The 21,811-nt window shown below is 41.8% G+C and overlaps 1 protein-coding gene across 4 annotated transcripts; it reads left to right on the top strand.

Annotated features, from left to right (window-relative positions):
• Positions 1-3,044: 3,044 nt before the first annotated feature.
• LOC110474914 (myosin-1B) lies at positions 3,045-21,288 on the top strand. 4 transcript variants are annotated; one of them, XM_085556514.1, is made up of 40 exons: positions 3,100-3,204; positions 3,503-3,541; positions 5,494-5,731; positions 5,835-5,978; positions 6,070-6,226; positions 6,536-6,563; positions 6,662-6,776; positions 6,856-6,948; positions 7,047-7,110; positions 7,188-7,286; positions 7,392-7,495; positions 7,576-7,714; positions 8,851-8,969; positions 9,072-9,221; positions 9,847-10,017; positions 10,435-10,744; positions 11,425-11,501; positions 11,797-11,884; positions 11,971-12,088; positions 12,328-12,451; positions 12,534-12,670; positions 13,402-13,657; positions 14,447-14,689; positions 14,790-14,966; positions 15,048-15,193; positions 15,281-15,371; positions 15,460-15,849; positions 16,200-16,326; positions 16,859-16,977; positions 17,293-17,489; positions 17,873-18,056; positions 18,143-18,308; positions 18,474-18,598; positions 18,788-19,096; positions 19,198-19,401; positions 19,816-19,941; positions 20,036-20,206; positions 20,294-20,398; positions 20,664-20,759; positions 20,990-21,288. In XM_085556514.1, the coding sequence occupies exons 3-40, from the start codon at positions 5,528-5,530 to the stop codon at positions 21,140-21,142; spliced, it is 5,826 nt and encodes a 1,941-aa protein (XP_085412640.1). In that variant the 5' UTR covers positions 3,100-3,204; positions 3,503-3,541; positions 5,494-5,527; the 3' UTR covers positions 21,143-21,288. The 4 variants fall into 4 exon arrangements, with proteins under 4 accessions (XP_077643559.2, XP_085412640.1, XP_085412637.1 ...); XM_085556511.1 differs by lacking the exon at positions 3,503-3,541 and adding an exon at positions 5,014-5,092 and having other exon boundaries at positions 3,136-3,204; XM_085556512.1 differs by lacking the exon at positions 3,503-3,541 and adding an exon at positions 3,373-3,473 and having other exon boundaries at positions 3,156-3,204.
• Positions 21,289-21,811: the final 523 nt, after the last annotated feature.

A 21,811-nucleotide genomic window follows, 5' to 3' on the forward strand; every position in this document is an offset into this window, starting at 1 on the left:
TCAATTTATAATTTCAGTGGAAACTTCCACTGCCTTTCTAGATTCAACCCTTCTGCTCTATACATAACCTAACTGTTCTGTCTGTTTATTGTCATTCACAACATACTATGCCTGCTCATTTTCCTAAGAACTGATTATTAGCCCACAGTATTGTATTTTGCATTAAGTTGAGCTAAACAGTCAATATTTATATGTTGATTGGAAAAGTAAGGCAAAGTACAACTTTGGTTGCATAACGTTTCTAAATAGTGATCACACTTTACAGTTGGGTAAGTAAATTAGATTGTTTGGGAATACATTCAACATGCCTAAGAGCCTGGAAAATTAAAGCAAAGCTGGATGGGCCCTCCTGCTGCTGATAAACTTGTTTTTGCCAGACACAGAATGGGATACTGACATGGCTGGTATTTTGTCAAGCTTTAGCAGCTCTCTCAAACTTGATGTTTATTTAAAGCAAGTCCTAAACACCTTTGGGCATCCCACCAGAACTGTCAGTCTCTAGCTGACCTTCATATGTCCCTTTTGGATATCCTTCCTAATCTTTCAGCCAGTCTACAAGTGCAGTAAAACCACTGCTTTAATATTATAAATATTCATAATTAAATATGAAAATAACATTTGAGCAGCAGATGACAGCTGGAGCTGGGAAGGGACACTACTCCATCCATTGTAGAAATGATCATTTAGGATCCATCACAGCTGAGCATCTCTGGGATTTTTGGTGCTCCTCTGAACTCTTTGGGCCCTTGCTGCACACTTTGTATGAGCAGAACCTGTGCTTCTGGTGGTGTCAAGCCCAGCCCAGCTGCATGGCCCATCACAGGACGTGTCAGTGTGCTTCTAAATGCCCTGCTCTTCTCAGGGCTCAGCAGAGACCTCCATTAACAGATCACTGGTTTTGTCCCAGCTGCATTTCAGAAAAGGTGGCAGGGTGAACGAGTGAACTGCGCTTGAGCTGAGCAGCAAAAAGTTCTTTTCTGCTCTTCCAGCACATTGCATTTATCCTCCATCCATAGGTTTTTTTGCTGTGTCAGAACCCTTGTGTGAACAGATCCTGGCTGGAAGTGGGGCCCCACAAGACTCCTGCCCACCACAAAGGCCACAACACTGGTGGAAATGTTCCTGGAGCCAGCTTCAGGAGCTGCAATAACCAAAAGGGGCCTCTGCCAACGAAGCACAAGAGGGAAAACCTTGTTCTGCTAATGCTAATTCATTTGTATTTCCCCATGTAGCTGCTCACCTACATGCAGCTCCTTCTGCTGCAAAAGCAGGGCGTGGGAGGGGAGCTGTGCGAGGCAGGGAGGGGAATAGTGGGAGCAAGACACTGGCTGGGCACAACAGGAGAGATGGGAAACCCCCACCAGAGCCTTGAACTGCAACTATGCAGAGTGATATGCAGGCAGGTGCAAAAGGGAATCTGTTTATTGCAAAAGCCAGGCCTATCCAAGCGATTTACTCCAACCATGAAACTGATGTCTGTCAATCTCCTTCCCACACCCAGGATTACAGTGCCATCACAGAGACACAGACAGCTGAGAGAAGAGGAGGAAGGAATTACCTCACTTTCTTATCCAGACCTCTGAGTAGGAGATGCTAAGAGAGACAGGAGCACAACTGGTACTGTAATTGGGGAGGTAATTGCTGTGGGACAGGTGAAGCTGCTGAGATGTGACTCACTTCAGATTTCCTTGTTTGTGGTAGGAACTGTAGTTTGGAAAGTGAAGACCAATACATGAAAAGAAAGAAACAAACAAACAAAACCCAAAACACAAAAAATCCCAGCAAACCAACCAGCCAAAAACCCCACACTGAAAAAAAAACCAACCCAAAACCATACACCCCTTAACCCTGAACAAATCCAGATCTCTTGCATGGGGAGGAAATTGCTTCTCAGTAAAGTGAATGGTTCCACTGTTCTCTTCACCGCTCTGATCCTTGTGAACATAAAACATGTTCCTTCCTTAATCTGGATAAGGAATATCCCAGAGATCAGAACAGTAGATTGGCTTTTACACAAACTATCATGAGGTTCAGATCTCTCTAAAAATAGTTGCCTGTCTTCCTAAGCAGCACACGGTATGACTGACTCGAGTTTAGAGGATGTAAGTTTATTAAATCTTTCCTCGCACACTTAATTTTCAAAAGTAATGTTGAATGACTACCCTATGTTAAGACAGCAGCCATCTCTCTTGATTCCAATAGGATATATCTCTTAAGTTCAGTACAACGCTTACATAGTGCTGTTCATATGATCTTTGAAAACCTTTATCTGCAAAAACAAGAATTTGATTCCTGTGCCTTTTGTCTGGGACTTAACTTGATGACCTCAGGCTTTGAAGTTTTATCTTTAGGCTAAACTTGTTCTGGTCTTTTATTGCTTATTTTTTCTATGGTGACTTGCTGTTAGCCAACTGGAATCACATCTCTGTTTAATTCACAGAATCACAGAGTCAACTAGGTTGGAAAAGACCTTTAAGATCATTGAGTGCAACCTTACCCTAACACCACCTTATCAACTAAACCATGGCACTGAGTGCTTCATCCAGCCTGTTCTCAAACACCTCCAGGGACTTCCTCTTCTTTATTCACATATCCCTCCTTATCACTACATTCAGACTCGTTCTTCCCTTCTTCACTTGCTTTGGCTTTACTCCGTTCTAGTCCTTGGTCATTCTTATCATCTCTTGATTCTCACTTCCACAGCTTCTGTTCCTTTTCAGATGCTTCCTCCTGCACTGGGATTTTCTTCCTCCAGCAATATTCCTGCCTCTCAGTAGGACCCCTCCTGCTTTTCCACACTGAGGACTCCAAATGCTTGCAGCAGGCAGGAGCTGTGACTTGTCGCCATCCCCACAGGTTTCCTACAAGACACACTGGCTCTTACTCTTCACTTTTTCTGTGCGAGTCAGCATCTGATAGATTACAGAACCAATGAAGCCCCTTTCATCTTCTTTAGCACACCCTCCCACTTCCCCCCCCTTCTCATGCTTTCTTGTCAAATTATTTATAGGACATTGATTCACAGACCTGTTATGTCTAATTATATCCATTCACTTCTAATACGAATCGCAATTCTGTTAGGAGTTAAGATTGCCAGAAATGTTTTGACCTAAGAAAGAGGAGGTGGTGGCTACTTATGCAGATCAGATCCTATAAAAGTGCCCTGAGATCTGTGTGTCTTGTCCTTTCTCAGAAATCTCTAAGGTAAGAGTTTCAGGGCTTGGGACTAGGGAGGTCGGGAATGAAGGGAAACTGGCTCTGCATTCCACAAGTTCCAGTGCATTCCTACGGATGCTCACATTTGTTCAATGGGGGTCTGCCAGTGTCAGCTGGGATTTTCAGTCTGCTTTCCAAACATCCATTTGTTTTCAGTCTATCAATGTTGCCTGGGGTGCAGCAGTAAGAAGAAAGTTACTAATTCTGTTCCTTAATATTGTCTGTCTTCCAATCTGCAATCCTTTGTCTCACAAAAGGTAAGGTCTTGATTTCTTCACTTTTTTAGGGACAGGTAGAGTTGCTGTAAGGCAAGGCTTCTATGCAGGTATGCTGGAAATCCTGGTAGTCATTATATTTGTGTCCATGGTATAAATGCAGTATGAGAATTGGGCTGGATTGATGTTATTTTTGCCACAAGATTCTTAAAGAGTGTGATCTTTAAAGTACTGATCACTGCAGCATTGCCCACACTCTCCCCAGGGATCTCTAGTAGATACCAGTTCCTGGAGAAACTGTCCTGAGGGAAAAAAACAACAAAAAAACCCCATCAGAAATTCAAATTATAATAATTATAATAATTTCCAATTATTTGGGAAGGGTTTCTTGCATTTATATCAAATATCAAGGGTCAATGACACTGACTGTGAAGCAGCAGGAAAAGAAATATATATTTAAATAATGTTAATATGTTCTTTTTTTCACATGGAAACTTGAGGAACATGGTTAGAATTTTGTGTATGAAAACATCAAAATGCTAAAAGCAAGCATTTCAATCTGAGCTTCCTTATAGGCTTGTTTCTGCCTCTGAAAGTATTGCCTAATTGTGACAAAATTATATAAGTAAATATTTGTAATCATAAGGAACTGAATAAAGGATTATACCTAGTTGGTAACTGGAAGAAGAGAGATGAAACTGCATCTAAATTCAGTTTTAAATATTTACACTGAGGAAAATAAACTATTTGTGTTTACTTTCTACAGTAATTTATATTAATTTTATCAAATGTTGTCACTAGAATATATCCCTCAAAATTATAAAACGTCAACAAGCAATCTTGTAAGGAATATAACCAGCATGCTTTGAATCAGTGAAGGAGAGTTAGCATAGCATTAATTTCAGGAAATGTCAAACAAAACAATCGAAAGAAAACAGTTTAATGCTTTTAAAAGTCAGTTTGCTGACACATTACATACATATATTAATGCTTACTAAACTACAATATATATTATAGTTTTTGATAGTATCAGAAGGATATATTCTGAGAAGAGCATCCAGTCTCTATAAAATAACACAATGTACAATATAGGTACAATACACAAATATAAACTAATATTCTGTAATATATAATAGCATAATATATATACTGACATAGTATATACTAAGATATATAATATAGCAATCTTATTCCTCCTAGGAAGAGTTAGTATTATTCCTGTTAGGAATCTTGTAAGAAAATGTGAGATAATATAAGCAATGTTAAAATTGCTGGTGAAAATCTGGCACAATTTTTCAACCTTCCATGATTATTTTGTCTCATTTGAGTTATAATATGGAGTTATGGAATGGTCTCATTTAACATGGAGTTATGGAATGGTCTCATTTGAGTTATAACATATTAATCAAGTGGAAAAACATGTTCTTATGGACAAAACCAGTCAGGAAATCCCACCCATTACTTGAATTGATAACACCAATTTGTGTCATGAAGTTTGTCTTTGGCTAAGAAGGCAAAGTAATTTTTTTTTGTTGTAAAAATTATTCTTCCTAATATCTGATCTAAACTCATCCTATTTCAGTTGTGAGCTGTTCCCCTTTGTCCTGTTGCTCCAGGCTTTTGTCTAAAGCTCCCCTTCAAGTCTCTTGGAACTCGCTTAGGTAAAGAATGGTTGCTGGAAGGTCTCCTTGGAGTCTTCTCTTCCTCAGACTGAACTAGCCCAGCTCTCACAGCCTTTTTTCAGAGCAGAGGGGCTTTATCCCTTGGAGCATCTCCATGGCCTCCTCTGGATTCACTCCAACAGCTCCATGTCCTCCCTCTGCTGGGACCCCAAATACAAAAACACAGAAAGCATTCTTCTGTAAATGAAATTGTCCAGTACAACTAACAGTCTGACCACAAAAACTAATCATAATAATAAAAAAAAAAAGTTGCAGAAGAGAACTCTGAATTAGCAGAAAAAGAAAAGGCAATTTAGTTGATACCTAAGGAAGAGCAATAACATGCTATAAAAGTGTTCATTCCATCACCCTCTATTTTAATATATTCTCTATCCTCACAGATACTTGCTGCATTACGTGTAGCAAGCAGCAGCCATGTCTACAGACGCTGAGATGGCCATTTTTGGGGAGGCTGCCCCTTACCTCCGAAAGTCAGAGAAGGAGAGAATTGAGGCCCAGAACAAACCTTTTGATGCCAAGTCATCTGTCTTTGTGGTACATGCAAAGGAGTCCTATGTGAAGAGCACAATCCAGAGCAGGGAACCAGGAAAAATCACTGTCAAGACTGAAGGGGGAGAGGTGGGTAAAATGATAAATTTACAAACAAGAGTAGATTCCCACTCTGGCTCTTAGCTGACATGTCCTCTGACCTTCTGGCTCTTACCTTCCTGCCCTCTGACAGACCTTGACCGTGAAGGAAGATCAAATCTTCTCCATGAACCCTCCCAAGTATGACAAAATCGAGGACATGGCCATGATGACCCACCTCCACGAACCCGCCGTGCTGTACAACCTCAAAGAGCGTTACGCAGCCTGGATGATCTACGTAAGTGGCAGCAGCAGCTTCCTCTGGGCAGCCTCAGGAGCTGCTGGGCCAGGCTCAGGGGAAGCCTGAGTGCTGTGTCCCTTCCTCACAGACCTACTCGGGTCTCTTCTGCGTCACCGTCAACCCCTACAAGTGGCTGCCGGTGTACAACCCCGAGGTGGTGTTGGCCTACCGAGGCAAGAAGCGCCAGGAGGCCCCTCCACACATCTTCTCCATCTCTGACAACGCCTATCAGTTCATGCTCACTGGTGAGTGGCTCTGTCTGCCTCAGGGGCATTGGACCATGAAATTCTCTGAAGGGATACTCTGTCTCAGCAAAGTGAAGACTTTTTCATTCCTTTCTTGTCTCTGACACACACATCTGTTGGAGTTTGCTATCCTCATAGCATTTTTTCCACTGTGTTAAATTAAAGACACCTCTACATTAAGTGATGTGCTTTGGAAAGGTTTGCTTGTTCAAGTCAAGCTGACATCAGGCAAAACATTAAATTATGTATGTTTCATTCTTTCTCTGTTGCTCATGAATTTTAAGTACCATGTTTCTGCCTTGTTCACAGATCGGGAGAACCAGTCCATCCTGATCACGTACGTACACCCCCTGCGCGGGTCCCTGCGGGGCTGCCCGGTGCCAGGGCCCCTCCTGCCTCACCACGCACCCTCTGCTTCTCTCTTGGCTTGGGCAGCGGAGAATCCGGGGCCGGGAAGACTGTGAACACCAAGCGTGTCATCCAGTACTTTGCAACAATTGCAGCCAGTGGGGACAAGAAAAAGGAGGAGCAGACCTCAGGCAAAATGCAGGTGAGGTCCCAGGGATAGAAACCTGCAACTATCCAATTTCTTGATGAGCTAGACCATGACAAGAAGATATCTCCTTCAGGGGACACTTGAGGATCAAATCATCAGTGCCAACCCACTGCTGGAGGCCTTTGGAAATGCCAAGACCGTGAGGAACGACAACTCCTCACGCTTTGTGAGTTGTTACTTGGGACAACTGTCAACACTAATTTGAATATTCTTGCTGTCCAGATTGGCAAAATAAATCTCAAATTACTGTCCTGCTGCTTCCAGGGTAAATTCATCAGAATCCATTTTGGTGCCACAGGCAAACTGGCTTCTGCTGACATTGAAACATGTAAGACCCTTCTGGCTCGATCTCCCTTCCCTCCTGCCTTCCCCACTTCTTGTGCTTGACTGTGTCCTACTTTCCAGATCTGCTGGAGAAGTCCAGAGTCACTTTCCAGCTCAAGGCAGAAAGGAGCTACCACATCTTTTATCAGATCATGTCCAACAAGAAGCCAGAGCTAATTGGTAGGAAAGATCATGAACTCCTCCATGCAAAGATCATGGAACAACTTTGAATTCCTTTCTGTGTCAATTGTATTTGACCTGGCTCTGTTTTGCCCTTCTTTTCAGAGATGTTACTGATCACCACCAACCCCTATGACTATCTGTATGTGAGTCAGGGTGAGATCACAGTTCCCAGCATTAACGACCAGGAGGAGCTGATGGCTACCGACGTAAGTACTTCTCTCACATGAAATTTAATTTCTCTGACCTTTAACAGCTGGGGTACTCACCATAACAACTCTTTTGCCAGAGTGCCATTGACATCCTGGGCTTCAGTGCAGATGAGAAAACAGCCATCTACAAGCTGACAGGGGCTGTCATGCACTATGGGAACCTGAAGTTCAAGCAGAAACAACGAGAGGAGCAGGCAGAGCCTGATGGCACCGAAGGTACCAGCACAACCCATCCCAGAGCACGGGAGACAATGAACACTCACTGAGCTGTAGGCAGCCCGTGAGGGTCAGAATGATTGACTCAGCCTGTGCATTTCCCTGGTGTCAATATTGTAGAGTCATAGTGGGTCTAGCCAGAGAACTTCTCTGGAGGAACACAACTCAGTGGAACCTGTAGATTATTTTGAACAAAGGAAAAAATTAAGTCCAGTGACTCCTAAAGCATGCTTCTGTTTTTTGTCAGAGTAGGAGTCAGGCAACAGTAATGCAAACTTTGCTTTGGATGGAAACTTCCTAGACCTGACACAGAAACAGGAACATCTCTCAAGTACTAATGAATAATTATATAATTATAGCAGAGTAGCCTATATACAACCACAGTGTGCATATACATACATATATATCTACAAAACTGAAATTTTCTTCTTGTTTCATCTTTCTAGTATGTATGTGCTTTAAATGTCTTGTTGGAAATAACACATAAAAGCAGCTCAACATTAGCATCTGTGTATAAATCTTATATAATGAGGTTTGGCCTTCTCACATTGAAGAACTCTGTAAATAATACGGGTGCTTGCTATCAGCTTCACCGTGGGACAAGACAGACAGCAAATTGGAAAGTGATGACAGATTATCTGCTGTGCTGTGGTGCTTGTATTTGTTAATCTAGCTGCAGATAAAATGGGAACTGGGAAAGACTTAATGTGTTTGATATTTATCCTTAGGTACAATATATTCTGACTGTGAAAGCTGTACAAGATATCCTTGTCATACCTTTAGCATTATACCTCACTGATCTGCCTCTCTCTCTCCATTGACAGGAGAGTATTGCTGACTACAATTTTCAGTGCAGTGTACTTGAATACCAACCATTTTCCCATTCTGTTTATTCAGAAATTGACTGATCTACCATTTTTATGGCCCTCTTGCATGTTCATTGTAAAAATACTGGAATAACATTTACCTTTATTAATCATATAGACTAAATCAGAAAAAAATAGCAAGTCAAGAAAAACTACAATATTTTAAAGGACATGGTAACATATATGAGGCTTCTGTAGAAATCTGAATTACTGCAAGACCCTTTCACTGGAGAGCTAATATCTGATCCTGCTCTATGCTCATTTCCTTAGTTGCTGACAAAGCTGCCTACCTGATGGGTCTGAACTCAGCAGACCTGCTCAAGGCCCTCTGCTACCCCCGCGTCAAGGTGGGGAATGAATACGTGACCAAAGGCCAAACTGTGCAGCAGGTAAGAGACAAGTGAAAATAGGAAAAAAAAAAAGACTTGAATTAAAAATTTCAGTCTTTCTCTTCTGCTGCAGATCATAGCTTTCCTTTAACCTTTTCTTAGGTGTACAATTCAGTGGGTGCCTTGGCAAAATCTGTGTTTGAGAAGATGTTCCTGTGGATGGTTGTTCGTATCAACCAGCAGCTGGACACGAAGCAGCCCAGGCAGTACTTCATTGGTGTCCTGGACATTGCTGGCTTTGAGATCTTTGATGTAAGAGAAGGATCTCTGTAAAGATTTCCTGGAAGAGGCATTGGGAAATTTGAATATTTAGGGTTGGGGTGTGCTTTATTTCAGTTATGGGATATTTCTGTTTATTGGATAATCCTGCCTTTCCTCTAGGAAAGGCATCCTTCTGGTTCTCATTGCATGCAGTATCCCCCAGAGCTGTATGTATTTGTAGATGTTTGTTGTTGAATGAAGAAGTGAAAAATGCATTGAAAACTGTTGAACCGCTGACAAATAATAGCAGAGAGACTTTGAGGAAATTAATATATGTCTTTTTAAAGGAAGATTTTATTAATGCTGAAGCCAGATTTCCTATGAATTCTTGGGAATACAGTGGTCATGCACACAAATTAAAACAAATGAAAAGCTAGACTTGGACTAAGCTCTGCAGATCAATTCAGAGCTTAGAAATATGTTGAGATAGTGCCAGAGCCTAAAAGGTTAGATATATTAGAGGATGGAATATGCAAGACACCTGTCCAGTTCCAGCACTAGAAATTCAAGATTCCAGTCCTGGAGACCGTAATGGGATAAGAATAAAGCCTATTGGAAGATGGAAGGTGTTCCTGGAACTGAAATTCACAAGTAAGTAAATATTTGCCTTCTGCAGTTCAACAGCCTGGAGCAGTTGTGTATCAACTTCACCAATGAGAAACTGCAACAGTTCTTCAACCACCACATGTTCGTGCTGGAGCAGGAGGAGTACAAGAAGGAGGGAATTGAATGGGAGTTCATTGACTTTGGCATGGACCTGGCTGCCTGCATTGAGCTCATTGAGAAGGTTATTTGCCCCCACATGCTTAATAGTTTTTCAGTTATAAAATCTCTATATTAATATTTCTTAAGAAATTTTCTGTCTTGTTTTAAAGGAAGAGCATATTAGGAAGTTTAAACTCTTCCTTATATCTGAATGCTACTACTTTAATTCATTTTGCTTTCCACTTTCACCAAACATGTACAAAATTAATTTTTACATGCTAGATCTTTATTACATCCCAACCCTGAATCTTATAAGGGAGCTTGTTTTTGTATAACTCATGGCATATCCACTAACAAAATGTCCTTTCTGGGAAACATAAGATTACGCACACTGAGCAGGATTTTTTGGTATAACTTTTATCTTCCATTCCTCTTTCTTACATACATTGCCTCTGTATCTTCTTTCCACATTTCCTTCACATGTTGCTATTCTTCCCAGCCCATGGGCATTTTCTCCATCCTGGAAGAGGAGTGCATGTTCCCCAAGGCAACTGACACCTCTTTCAAGAACAAGCTCTATGACCAGCACCTGGGCAAGTCCAACAACTTCCAGAAGCCCAAACCTGGCAAAGGCAAGGCTGAGGCCCACTTCTCCCTGGTGCACTATGCTGGCACAGTGGACTACAACATCACTGGGTGGCTGGAGAAGAACAAGGACCCTCTCAATGAAACTGTTGTGGGGCTGTATCAGAAGTCATCCTTGAAGACCCTGGCCTTGCTCTTTGCATCTGCTGGTGGGGCAGAAGCAGGTGATTTTTTTGAAATCAGTTCTACTATAATTTACAGAATAAGAAATGAAAAATTTTTAAACATATTTTGCAATGATATTTACATTTCTAAAATTGAAAACCCAAAACCTCATCTACATTTTGGATCTCAGTCTAATAAAGGATGTTACTGCTCCCTAGAGACCTTAATAGAGGTATAGGTTTTAGAACGAGGCAGCTGTACTAGACCATTAAGCCAGTCTAGCTGAGAAGCCAAATTTCTGCAATATGGACCATTCTCAAATACTTCAGTGAGTGCAGTCAAATGTATCAACGTGCTGTTAAATTTATGCACACCCTTAGACATAAGAATACATAAACATTTGGTGTATTTACTAGCTATTTGTTCAGTTCCTCAAATATCTTTCTATGCAAAATCTTATGGTTTTTTTCCCAACTCTATTTTCTAAATTTCAGCTTGAAATAATGAGATTTGCTTCTACTGTCATCTGAAAAATTCAAGCTTCTTTTTGTAACTTTAACCACAGTCTGAGTTTGCAAATTTTGATCACATTATTATTTTTGCTAGATTTTTTAAGATGAACATATAAGGTTTTTCAGATTCTGTGTGCTTTTGTTTTTTACGTCCTTATTATTATAAAATAATATTTATATTATTATTTATTATTTATATCTATATTTTAAAAATTATTATTTTTTAGAGAGCAGTGGTGGTGGTGGCAAGAAGGGCGCCAAGAAGAAGGGTTCTTCTTTCCAGACCGTCTCGGCTCTCTTCCGGGTACTGTAGAATAATCATTCTAAACTTACCACATTATGAAAAGAAAAACAGAAGATTCCGTTCAGGAATGCCTTAGATTGATCTAATATATCTTAGTGTTCAGAAAGGATAAAATAATTTGCTTCTAGTAAAGAGGAATTCTTACTGAATATTGGGAAGTATTCTTTCAGAACTGCCCAAAAGTTCTGTAAAGAAATTACTTATCATGGTTTTATTGCAGCGTTTTTATCTTCACCTGCTATTGAGATTGTGTAAGTGACACTTCTAAACTCAAGGCTTTGTTCTTGCTCCTAAGGAAAATTTAAACAAGCTGATGAGCAATTTGAGAAGTACACATCCCCATTTTGTGCGGTGCCTTATTCCTAATGAAACAAAAACACCTGGTAAGTTGTTGAAGCTCAGAGGTGTGATATATCTGATCTTCTTTGTGCAGTGAAATGACATACAATTTCATTCTGTGATTTATTAGGTGCCATGGAGCACGAGCTGGTGCTGCACCAGCTGCGCTGTAATGGCGTGCTGGAAGGGATCAGGATTTGCAGGAAAGGGTTCCCCAGCAGAATCCTCTATGCTGACTTCAAACAGAGGTGAGATTACGTTTCATCACCCTCCACCATATCAACAAATGCTGAATCATTTGCATTTCCTAATTGTTTTAAGTACTGTGGAAGTTGCCTTTAGATATACTATTCTATTTATTTAGATATACAGAAGTAATTTGTCCAAGTGAGTCATTTAGGTTCTTTCTATAGCTACTTAGAAGAAAAAAAAAAAAGACATTTTCAAAGGTCTGTTATTTATTCCTTATCTTCCTTTGATTCCACAGATACAAGGTGCTTAATGCCAGTGCCATCCCTGAGGGACAGTTCATCGATAGCAAGAAGGCTTCTGAGAAGCTCCTTGGGTCAATCGATGTGGACCACACCCAGTACAAATTTGGACACACCAAGGTACAAACCCCCCATTCACTGCCTGCCTGGGCTTTGCTCTCTCTACTTGATAGTGATGTGCTGCAACATTGCCTCTCTCAAGGTGTTCTTCAAAGCTGGGCTGCTGGGACTCCTGGAGGAGATGAGGGATGAGAAGCTGGCACAGCTCATCACCCGCACCCAGGCCATGTGTAGGGGTTACCTGATGAGGGTGGAGTTCAAGAAAATGATGGAGAGGAGGTAGATATTTACTTGGCTTGCTGGGACAATTGTAATCAGATACTAATGGCATGAACAAAACTGAAAATAAGCTGCTTCACAAAAAGATTCATTTATTTCTCATTAATTCAGTTTGCCAATATGAAAGTATACCCTGAAAACAGATGAAGTAGTAAAAAAGTCCTTCTTAGGAAAACAATTTTTTTAATACTTCGTTGTTGAAGTCATTAAATAGCTATAGCATATGTGTGTTGTGAAACTTAATATCTAGCCTAAGCAAACTATTTTAGGTCACTGCTAAATAAAATGAGAGAAAGACATATTTCTATCATATGAGAAGCATCCTCTTCCCTTTGATAAATTTCATAAAAGTGACTGAGTTAACTTACAGAAGTGTTCCTTTTCATTGGCCATAAAAATAAGCCAAACACCTGGACTCCAAAACTTTACATACAGGTTGATACTCTACATAACACTAGAAGGTTTTCAGGGAAATATATCTATTATATATAAAATGTGATCTAAATATTATTAAGAAATATCTACTGAATAATAAATGATAAATATTTTACACATAGATATATACAGAACTATATATACATACAAATATACTATATATAGATACTACGTATATCTACAATTAAGAAGTATTATGTGTTGAACTTCATGTTATATATACTAACATATACTGCTAAATATGTTTTATAGATTTAAAAATATGTACCAAAATACGTTTTGTTATTACCTTTCAGGGAGTCCATCTTCTGCATCCAGTACAATGTTCGCTCATTCATGAATGTCAAACACTGGCCATGGATGAAGCTGTTCTTCAAGATCAAGCCCTTGCTGAAGAGTGCAGAGTCTGAGAAGGAGATGGCCAACATGAAGGAAGAGTTTGAAAAAACCAAAGAGGAGCTTGCAAAGTCTGAGGCAAAGCGGAAGGAGCTTGAGGAGAAAATGGTGGCTTTGGTGCAGGAGAAAAATGACCTGCAGCTCCAAGTGCAGGCTGTGAGTATTGCTAAACTTTTTTACTTGTAACATCCTATATAAAATCATCCTAAATGTATCAGTAAGACATATTATCCCAAAATAACAATTATTTTAAAATATACACATATTTCATAAAATAGGAATAAAAACCACATAGAATTGCTAAGTTGAAATCAGGAAACCTTATTATATCTGCAATTAATTATTGCAGATGGTTCCTTATGCTTTTAAATCATGAGAGAAATAATCAATTTCCAGTCAGCAAATATTAGAGTTTGCAGTATGTCATTTTAATCCTGCACAGTAACTAACAGAAGCAATTAGAATCACAGAATAGTCTGAGTTGGAAGAGTTTCAGATGGATCATGATGCTCCTAAGTGAATGGCCCATATCAGGATTGAGCCCACAACCTCGGTGTTATTAATACCATGCTCCAACCAAAGGAGCTATCCCGGAGTCTCTATCACATCTTTATAGAAATTCATATACTTTACCGTTCTGATATGATATCAACTGACCAATTAAGGTTGTCTGGATGTCCTAACATATTTAGTTTGGAGAATCACAAGTGAAATCAGCTGAAGGAGTAAGGGCTCTAGCATTTATGGTCCCTGCTTCTTCAAGAAACACAGTGTGAAAGTTCACTGCTTCCCTTTTTCCCTCGAAATAAGAATGTAGCATCATTCATCTCCTTAAAAGTTCATTTACAAGCAAGTATTTGATGCCATTTAGATGTCTACAGACTAAAAGTACATCTGAGAGACTAGTCCCAGGTTGAAAACTGTTTTATTAAATTAATCATATAGGAAGCTGATGGTTTGGCTGATGCTGAGGAAAGGTGTGACCAGCTCATCAAAACCAAAATCCAGCTGGAAGCCAAAATTAAGGAGTTGACAGAGAGAGCAGAAGAAGAAGAAGAGATGAATGCAGAGCTGACAGCCAAGAAGAGGAAGCTGGAGGATGAATGTTCAGAGCTGAAGAAAGATATTGATGACCTTGAGCTAACACTGGCCAAGGTGGAGAAGGAAAAACACGCCACTGAAAATAAGGTATGAGGTAGAACCACTCACTCGCACTCTGGAAAGACTTGTCTTGTTAGAAAATTTTAAGCACCATTTTCTGCCTGTGCTTGCCCCTTTCTTCTCAAAGGTGAAAAACCTCACTGAGGAGATGGCAGCCTTGGACGAGACCATTGCCAAGCTGACTAAAGAGAAGAAAGCCCTCCAAGAGGCCCATCAGCAGACCCTGGATGACCTGCAGGCAGAGGAAGACAAAGTCAATACTCTGACCAAAGCCAAGACCAAGCTGGAACAGCAAGTGGATGATGTAAGCACACACAGAGCAGGAACAGGACAGGTATGGAGCCAGACCTGGCTGGCAGAGCCCTGATGGTCTTGTTGTGTTTAGCTGGAAGGGTCCCTGGAGCAAGAGAAGAAACTGCGCATGGACCTGGAGAGAGCTAAGAGGAAGCTGGAAGGAGACCTGAAGCTGGCCCAGGACAGCATCATGGATTTGGAGAATGATAAGCAGCAGCTGGATGAGAAACTGAAGAAGTAAGTGTGGCTCTGGGGCACCTGAGTGCTGGGCTGGAGCACTTGTCTCTTTGCTTTGAGCTCTAACATGGTTCACTTGGCCCAAAGGAAAGACTTTGAAATCAGCCAGATCCAAAGTAAAACTGAGGATGAGCAAGCCCTGGGCATGCAACTTCAAAAGAAGATCAAGGAGCTGCAGGCAAGTCTCTGTTCCTTCCCCTGCCTTGCTCAGGCTCAGCTCAGGCAGGAGGAGGGCACGGGTGTGAAGGGTCCCTGGTGTTCTGCAGGCCCGTATTGAGGAGCTGGAGGAGGAAATTGAGGCAGAGCGAACCTCTCGTGCCAAAGCAGAGAAGCATCGCGCTGACCTGTCCAGGGAGCTGGAGGAGATCAGCGAGCGCCTGGAAGAAGCAGGAGGGGCCACAGCAGCTCAGATTGAGATGAACAAGAAGCGAGAGGCAGAATTCCAGAAGATGCGCCGTGACCTGGAAGAGGCCACGCTGCAGCACGAAGCCACGGCTGCCGCCCTGCGCAAGAAGCACGCGGACAGCACAGCTGAGCTGGGCGAGCAGATCGACAACCTGCAACGCGTGAAGCAGAAGCTGGAGAAGGAGAAGAGTGAGCTGAAGATGGAGATTGACGACTTGGCCAGCAACATGGAGTCCGTCTCCAAAGCCAAGGTACATAGATATTTCTCCTCATCAATTCAAACATAATCAGATATTTATATTTTAACATAGAAATTTTAGTTAGTCATTGTTTAGAATAAATTATTGCATTTTCCAACCTCAATGTGTGTTTAAGCATTTCAGTATTATTCAAACAATTTGATTATATCATTTCATCCACCCTACCCTGGGCAGGGAATATACAGTTGGAACTGAGGACACAAACTTCATGGAAATATATATCAGTTAACTGAGAAATTTTGGCTTCTGAATAATTCTTACTTACTTTATAAGACTTCATATTCTCACAAATTATAAGGTGAACCATTAAATATCTTTCCTTCCATTCCTCATGTAAACAGGCAAATCTGGAGAAGATGTGTCGTTCACTAGAAGATCAGCTCAGTGAAATTAAGACAAAGGAGGAGGAACAACAGCGCATAATTAATGACCTTAGTGTTCAAAGAGCTCGGCTACAAACAGAATCTGGTAAGATATTTATGTTTTTAATAGAATACTGTATATTACCTGTGTCCTTTAAAAATAAGTAAAACTCACCTGGAGTCTTGAAGGATTGAATATGAACTAAGTTGAAACTGAGCCAAAGAGTGTTTTGTGATGAAGTTGGCCAACAGAATGCTGAGAGAATCCTGAGTTGCATTAGGAGAAGCATTGCCAACGGGTTAGCAGAGAGTGATTGTTCCCCCTACTCATCACATGAGGCCTTGTCTGGATTGCTTGGCCTTGTTAAACCTCCTGAGATTCCCATGGGTCATAATCCCTCTGGATGGCACTGTAGTACTCATTCTGTAAACTCAAGGCTTAATGCAGAGTAAGTCTGGTGGGATTTTACATGATACACCATTTCTTGCCTCTAAGAAATGTGGGTATCAGTGATTAGGAATCCAGGAAAGAAGTAAAAGTTTAAGTCAAAGTATTTGTATATGGGCATTTATTATCAAGATTAATACTTTTATGTAAGTGATAACAAGTTTTTTTTTACTCATCTGAACACTCCCAGGTGAATTTTCACGCCAGGTAGATGAGAAAGATGCTCTGATTTCTCAGCTGTCAAGAGGAAAACAGGCTTTTACCCAACAGATTGAGGAACTCAAAAGGCATCTAGAGGAAGAGATAAAGGTAAGAAGGCTCCCCAAATTCTGAATTGTCCATTGGATTCCTTCTGTATAGAAGAAGCTTTAGATACAAAAGGAAGTACAGAATCAACAAGATGAAAGGGAGGAAAAATCCACTTAAGTAATATAGTGTAAGCCTTGCCATACTAGTTTTGTTCCTCCTTCCCTGCATGTTAATTCCTTTGCAGATTCCCAGACTTCCCATTTTCATTCAGTAGCTTGCCATTTACTCACAGCAGAATCAGTGCCCATCAGCATTTCTGTCAGGAGAACTCCCAGGATATTTTCATTCATTGTCACACTGCTATTCTTCCCCCAGGCCAAGAACGCCCTGGCCCACGCCCTGCAGTCCGCTCGCCACGACTGTGACTTGCTCCGGGAACAATATGAGGAGGAGCAGGAGGCCAAGGGGGAGCTGCAGCGAGCCCTGTCCAAGGCCAACAGCGAAGTGGCCCAGTGGAGAACCAAATACGAGACGGACGCGATTCAGCGCACAGAGGAGCTCGAGGAGGCCAAGTACGTGGGGAAGCAGGATGGCAAATGACTGGAGCAGACCGAAACTGGTCAAGGGAAATTGGAATCTCTCAGAGTGGGTTAAGACAAGGGTGGCACAAAGGCAAGGATATAGTGTATTTGGAAAAAATGGAAGAGAGGGAGGGAGAGAAAAACAGATTGGAAGGGAAAACAGGCTTTAGGACTAGAAGTACTAAGACAGGCCTAATCCTCCTTAAGTGAAAAGACACAGGAGTGATAGATCTTGTTTGCTGCATGCACTCATGGGCAATAAAAAATATTGTGGAAAGCATTTGGATCAAAACTTCCAAAGTGACAAACTCATGACAGTAAAGAACTGACACCCATCCAAGTTCAAACACGGCAATGTGTTGCTCTCCTCTCAGGAAGAAACTGGCCCAGCGCCTGCAGGATGCAGAGGAACATGTTGAGGCTGTCAATGCCAAATGTGCCTCCCTGGAAAAGACAAAGCAGAGGCTGCAGAATGAAGTGGAAGACCTGATGATTGATGTGGAGAGATCCAATGCTGCCTGTGCTGCTCTGGATAAGAAGCAGAAGAACTTTGACAAGGTCTTTTGGCTTCCAGCACCAGCACTCCTGGCCAGAGCATGGCCCCGTGATGGCCACAGCCCTACTCACACCCTGTTTCTCTTCAGATCCTGGCAGAATGGAAGCAGAAGTATGAGGAAACGCAGGCTGAGCTGGAGGCCTCGCAGAAGGAGTCGCGCTCTCTCAGCACGGAGCTGTTCAAGATGAAGAATGCCTATGAGGAGTCCTTGGACCACCTGGAAACAATGAAGCGGGAGAACAAGAACTTGCAGCGTAAGTCCCTCTGCTCCTCCCTGGCCTTTCTCACTATCAGCCATCACCTCCATTGGCCATGGGTCTGTGCCTGCAGGTCTGCAGAGCTGCCTGTCACCTTGGTGGGACAGGGCCCTTCCCATTCTGCTCTGAGCCTGACCATGCCATTGATCTTTGTTCCCACAGAGGAGATTTCCGACCTCACGGAGCAGATTGCGGAGGGAGGAAAGGCAATTCATGAGCTGGAGAAAGTCAAGAAGCAGGTTGAGCAGGAGAAATCTGAACTGCAAGCCTCCCTGGAGGAAGCTGAGGTACACAGCATTATTTCTTCCTGTCTTTTGTGTCTTGGATCTCTATCTTGCTTATCTCATTCTGAGAGAAATGTGGAAAAGAGGTCTTACAAAAGTGGACTTATTATCTAAACATAGTACTCTTTTTTACTCAGAGCTTCAGGTTCAACATTTGTCACCTGAAAAGTATTCTTATTTTTTATTTCCCAGGCCTCCCTGGAACATGAGGAAGGGAAGATCCTGCGCCTGCAGCTGGAGCTCAACCAAGTGAAGTCTGAGATTGACAGGAAGATAGCAGAGAAAGATGAGGAGATTGAACAGATGAAGAGAAACCACCTGCGAGTCGTGGACTCCATGCAGAGCACCCTGGATGCTGAGATCAGGAGCAGGAATGAAGCCCTGAGGCTGAAGAAGAAGATGGAGGGCGACTTGAATGAAATAGAAATCCAACTGAGCCATGCCAACCGCCAGGCTGCAGAGGCACAGAAGAACCTGAGAAATACACAGGGAGTGCTCAAGGTCTGTTAAACAGAAATTGCCTGTAGAGAAATATCTTGATAAATACTTTCAGTCCACAGGAGCTCTAAATCTGCTTATAATTTCGTTCAATGGGTCTACAGGACACCCAGATACACTTGGATGATGCTCTCAGGTCACAAGAAGACCTGAAGGAGCAGGTGGCCATGGTGGAGCGCAGAGCAAACCTGCTGCAGGCTGAAGTTGAGGAGCTCCGGGCAGCCCTGGAGCAGACGGAGCGGTCAAGAAAAGTGGCTGAGCAGGAGCTCCTGGATGCAAGTGAGAGAGTTCAGCTCCTCCACAGCCAGGTGAGGTCATCTGGTAAACACTTTTATGCTTTATTCCAATCACCATTGGATGCTCAACTTGGAGGAAGACAGTCCTCTTTTCTGGATTATTTATCATGTTACTAAAAGAGATCTTTGCTGAAAAAAAAAGTGTGCACTCTTAATTTTTCCCTTACTCTAATTTTGTTAATTTCCTGTGCCATCCTTGGTGGATGAGATGTGGCACAGATTATATTCCTGAGCACTTTTTCAAATTAATGAAAAATGGAGAAAGAAAAAATCAAAATGCTTTTTCCCTAGTGAAAAGAAATTTTACTAGAAAATGTCTGGTATTGCTTTTCCACATAATTATGTCTTAAATTATTTAAAATCCTGTAATGTTCTTGATTTCAAATAATTAACTTACAAAAACAAACCTCTGCTGCTGCTCAACAGAACACCAGCTTGATCAACACCAAGAAGAAGCTGGAAACGGACATTGCCCAGATCCAGGGTGAAATGGAAGATACCATCCAGGAAGCCCGCAATGCTGAGGAGAAGGCCAAGAAGGCCATCACTGATGTGAGTTGGGCACTCCTGGCATTGCTGAGGATGAATGTACTCTCCCCAAAATATCTCCATTCCTAAAATGGCTTTGACCTTTTGCTCTGATCAGGCGGCCATGATGGCAGAAGAGCTGAAGAAGGAGCAGGACACCAGTGCCCACCTGGAGAGGATGAAGAAGAACCTGGACCAGACGGTGAAGGACCTGCAGCACCGTCTGGAGGAGGCTGAGCAGCTGGCACTGAAGGGAGGGAAGAAGCAGATCCAGAAGCTGGAGGCCAGGGTGTGTAGGGCTGGGGCTGTGCCTGAGTGAGCGTGTCCTTGGAGAGACATTGCCAGGGAAGCTGCAGGGATGGGCTTGTCCTTGCAGGTGCGGGAGCTGGAAGGGGAGGTTGATGCTGAGCAGAAGCGCAGCGCTGAAGCCGTGAAGGGCGTGCGCAAGTACGAGCGGAGGGTGAAGGAACTCACCTACCAGGTAAGGCAGGAATCTCCTTCATGTTGATACACTCTTATTCCTGGAACCCAAAATGTAGCCCTGACAGATTTCTCTCTGTTCTGAATCGCACATAGAAAAAGGAGAATAATGAAAGCACCAGAAGGTTACTATCTTTGTTGTCATTTTAACAATATCACTTATCACTTCTGTCTTACGGGGCAGGAATATCAAATATAAATTTTACTCTCCATTTCATGCAGAGGAGGGTAAAAGAGATGCTTCTCTGTCTTTTCATTCTCTTTAGTCAGAGGAAGACAGGAAAAATGTTCTCAGGCTGCAGGATCTGGTGGACAAGCTGCAAACTAAGGTGAAAGCTTACAAGAGACAAGCTGAGGAGGCTGTAAGTATCACTGGGTTCAGTCAGTCTTTATCCAGGTGGAAGTGAGATTCTGTGTTGATGTTTTCCCCTGTGTAGCTCTGTTTGAACCCAGGTCAACATTGTGGTAGTAGGTCTCAACATTGTGGTTGTAGGTCTCTGCTTCGTTTCACTTCCTTTATTTCATATTTTCACCTAGTGGTTTTACAGTGGAACTGTTTTAAAACCTGTTTTATGCTTCCTCCTATCTCCAGGAGGAGCTGTCCAATGTCAACCTCTCCAAGTTCCGCAAGATCCAGCACGAGCTGGAGGAAGCCGAGGAGCGGGCTGACATTGCAGAGTCACAGGTCAACAAGCTCCGAGCCAAGAGCCGGGAAATCAGCAAGAAGGCAGAAAGTGAAGAGTAAATGCCTCCAGTGCTGTAAAGTGAGAGAATTGCACAGAATGTGACATTCTATCACTTTAATTTGTAGTCACTGCTTTGTCCTTCATTAATCTGTAGATGAGCAATGCCTAAATAATAAAAACTTTAGAGCTTATGCCATGTAAATAATGAGGAGTTGAGTGCTGCATTTTAATCATTACTCTGATTTCTTCTAAGGTTTACATTTTACCTTGCTTATTTTAAGCTTATTTATTCAATTAAAAATCTTGCTTCAGTTATTTCAAAGTATTTCAGCCACTTTTAAAGTGGTCCAATTGGACATCCTGCTTTTTTCTCATCAGAAAATTTCATCTAATACTTCCTTAACTGAGAAAATAATTTATTCTCTGAAACAGAATGTAATTATCCCTTATAACTGTTGCTTTAGGAATAAAATATATATTATCTCAAATGTTCTGGCCAAACAATAAGAACTTATTATACCTTCCTTCCTATTCCCACTTAATCTTTGATCATTCTTTTAATTCTTGTGTCTTCTTTGCAAGATCTTACTTCAAGTTAAATTTCTTCAATCCTTCAATTCACTTTGGAACATAGTTTAGAGGACATTTAAACCTAAAATGAGATATACTTCCAACTTTTGTAATGAAATTCATGTGAAAACCAACATTCCCCGGGCACCATAAATAGC

The sequence above is a fragment of the Lonchura striata genome, chromosome 18 (genome assembly GCF_050655825.1).
Source record: "Lonchura striata isolate lonStrDom1 chromosome 18, ASM5065582v1, whole genome shotgun sequence".
Classification (NCBI taxonomy): Eukaryota; Metazoa; Chordata; class Aves; order Passeriformes; family Estrildidae; genus Lonchura; species Lonchura striata.

Coding starts and splice junctions, on each gene's coding strand:
- LOC110474914 (XM_077787433.2), top strand. CDS start 5,528: ATGTCTACAGACGCTGAGATGGCCATTTTTGGGGAGGCTGCCCCTTAC. Junction 15,194..15,280: donor CTGGATGAGAAACTGAAGAA/GTAAGTGTGGCT, acceptor CTTGGCCCAAAG/GAAAGACTTTGAAATCAGCC. Junction 16,978..17,292: donor ATCTAGAGGAAGAGATAAAG/GTAAGAAGGCTC, acceptor TTCTTCCCCCAG/GCCAAGAACGCCCTGGCCCA.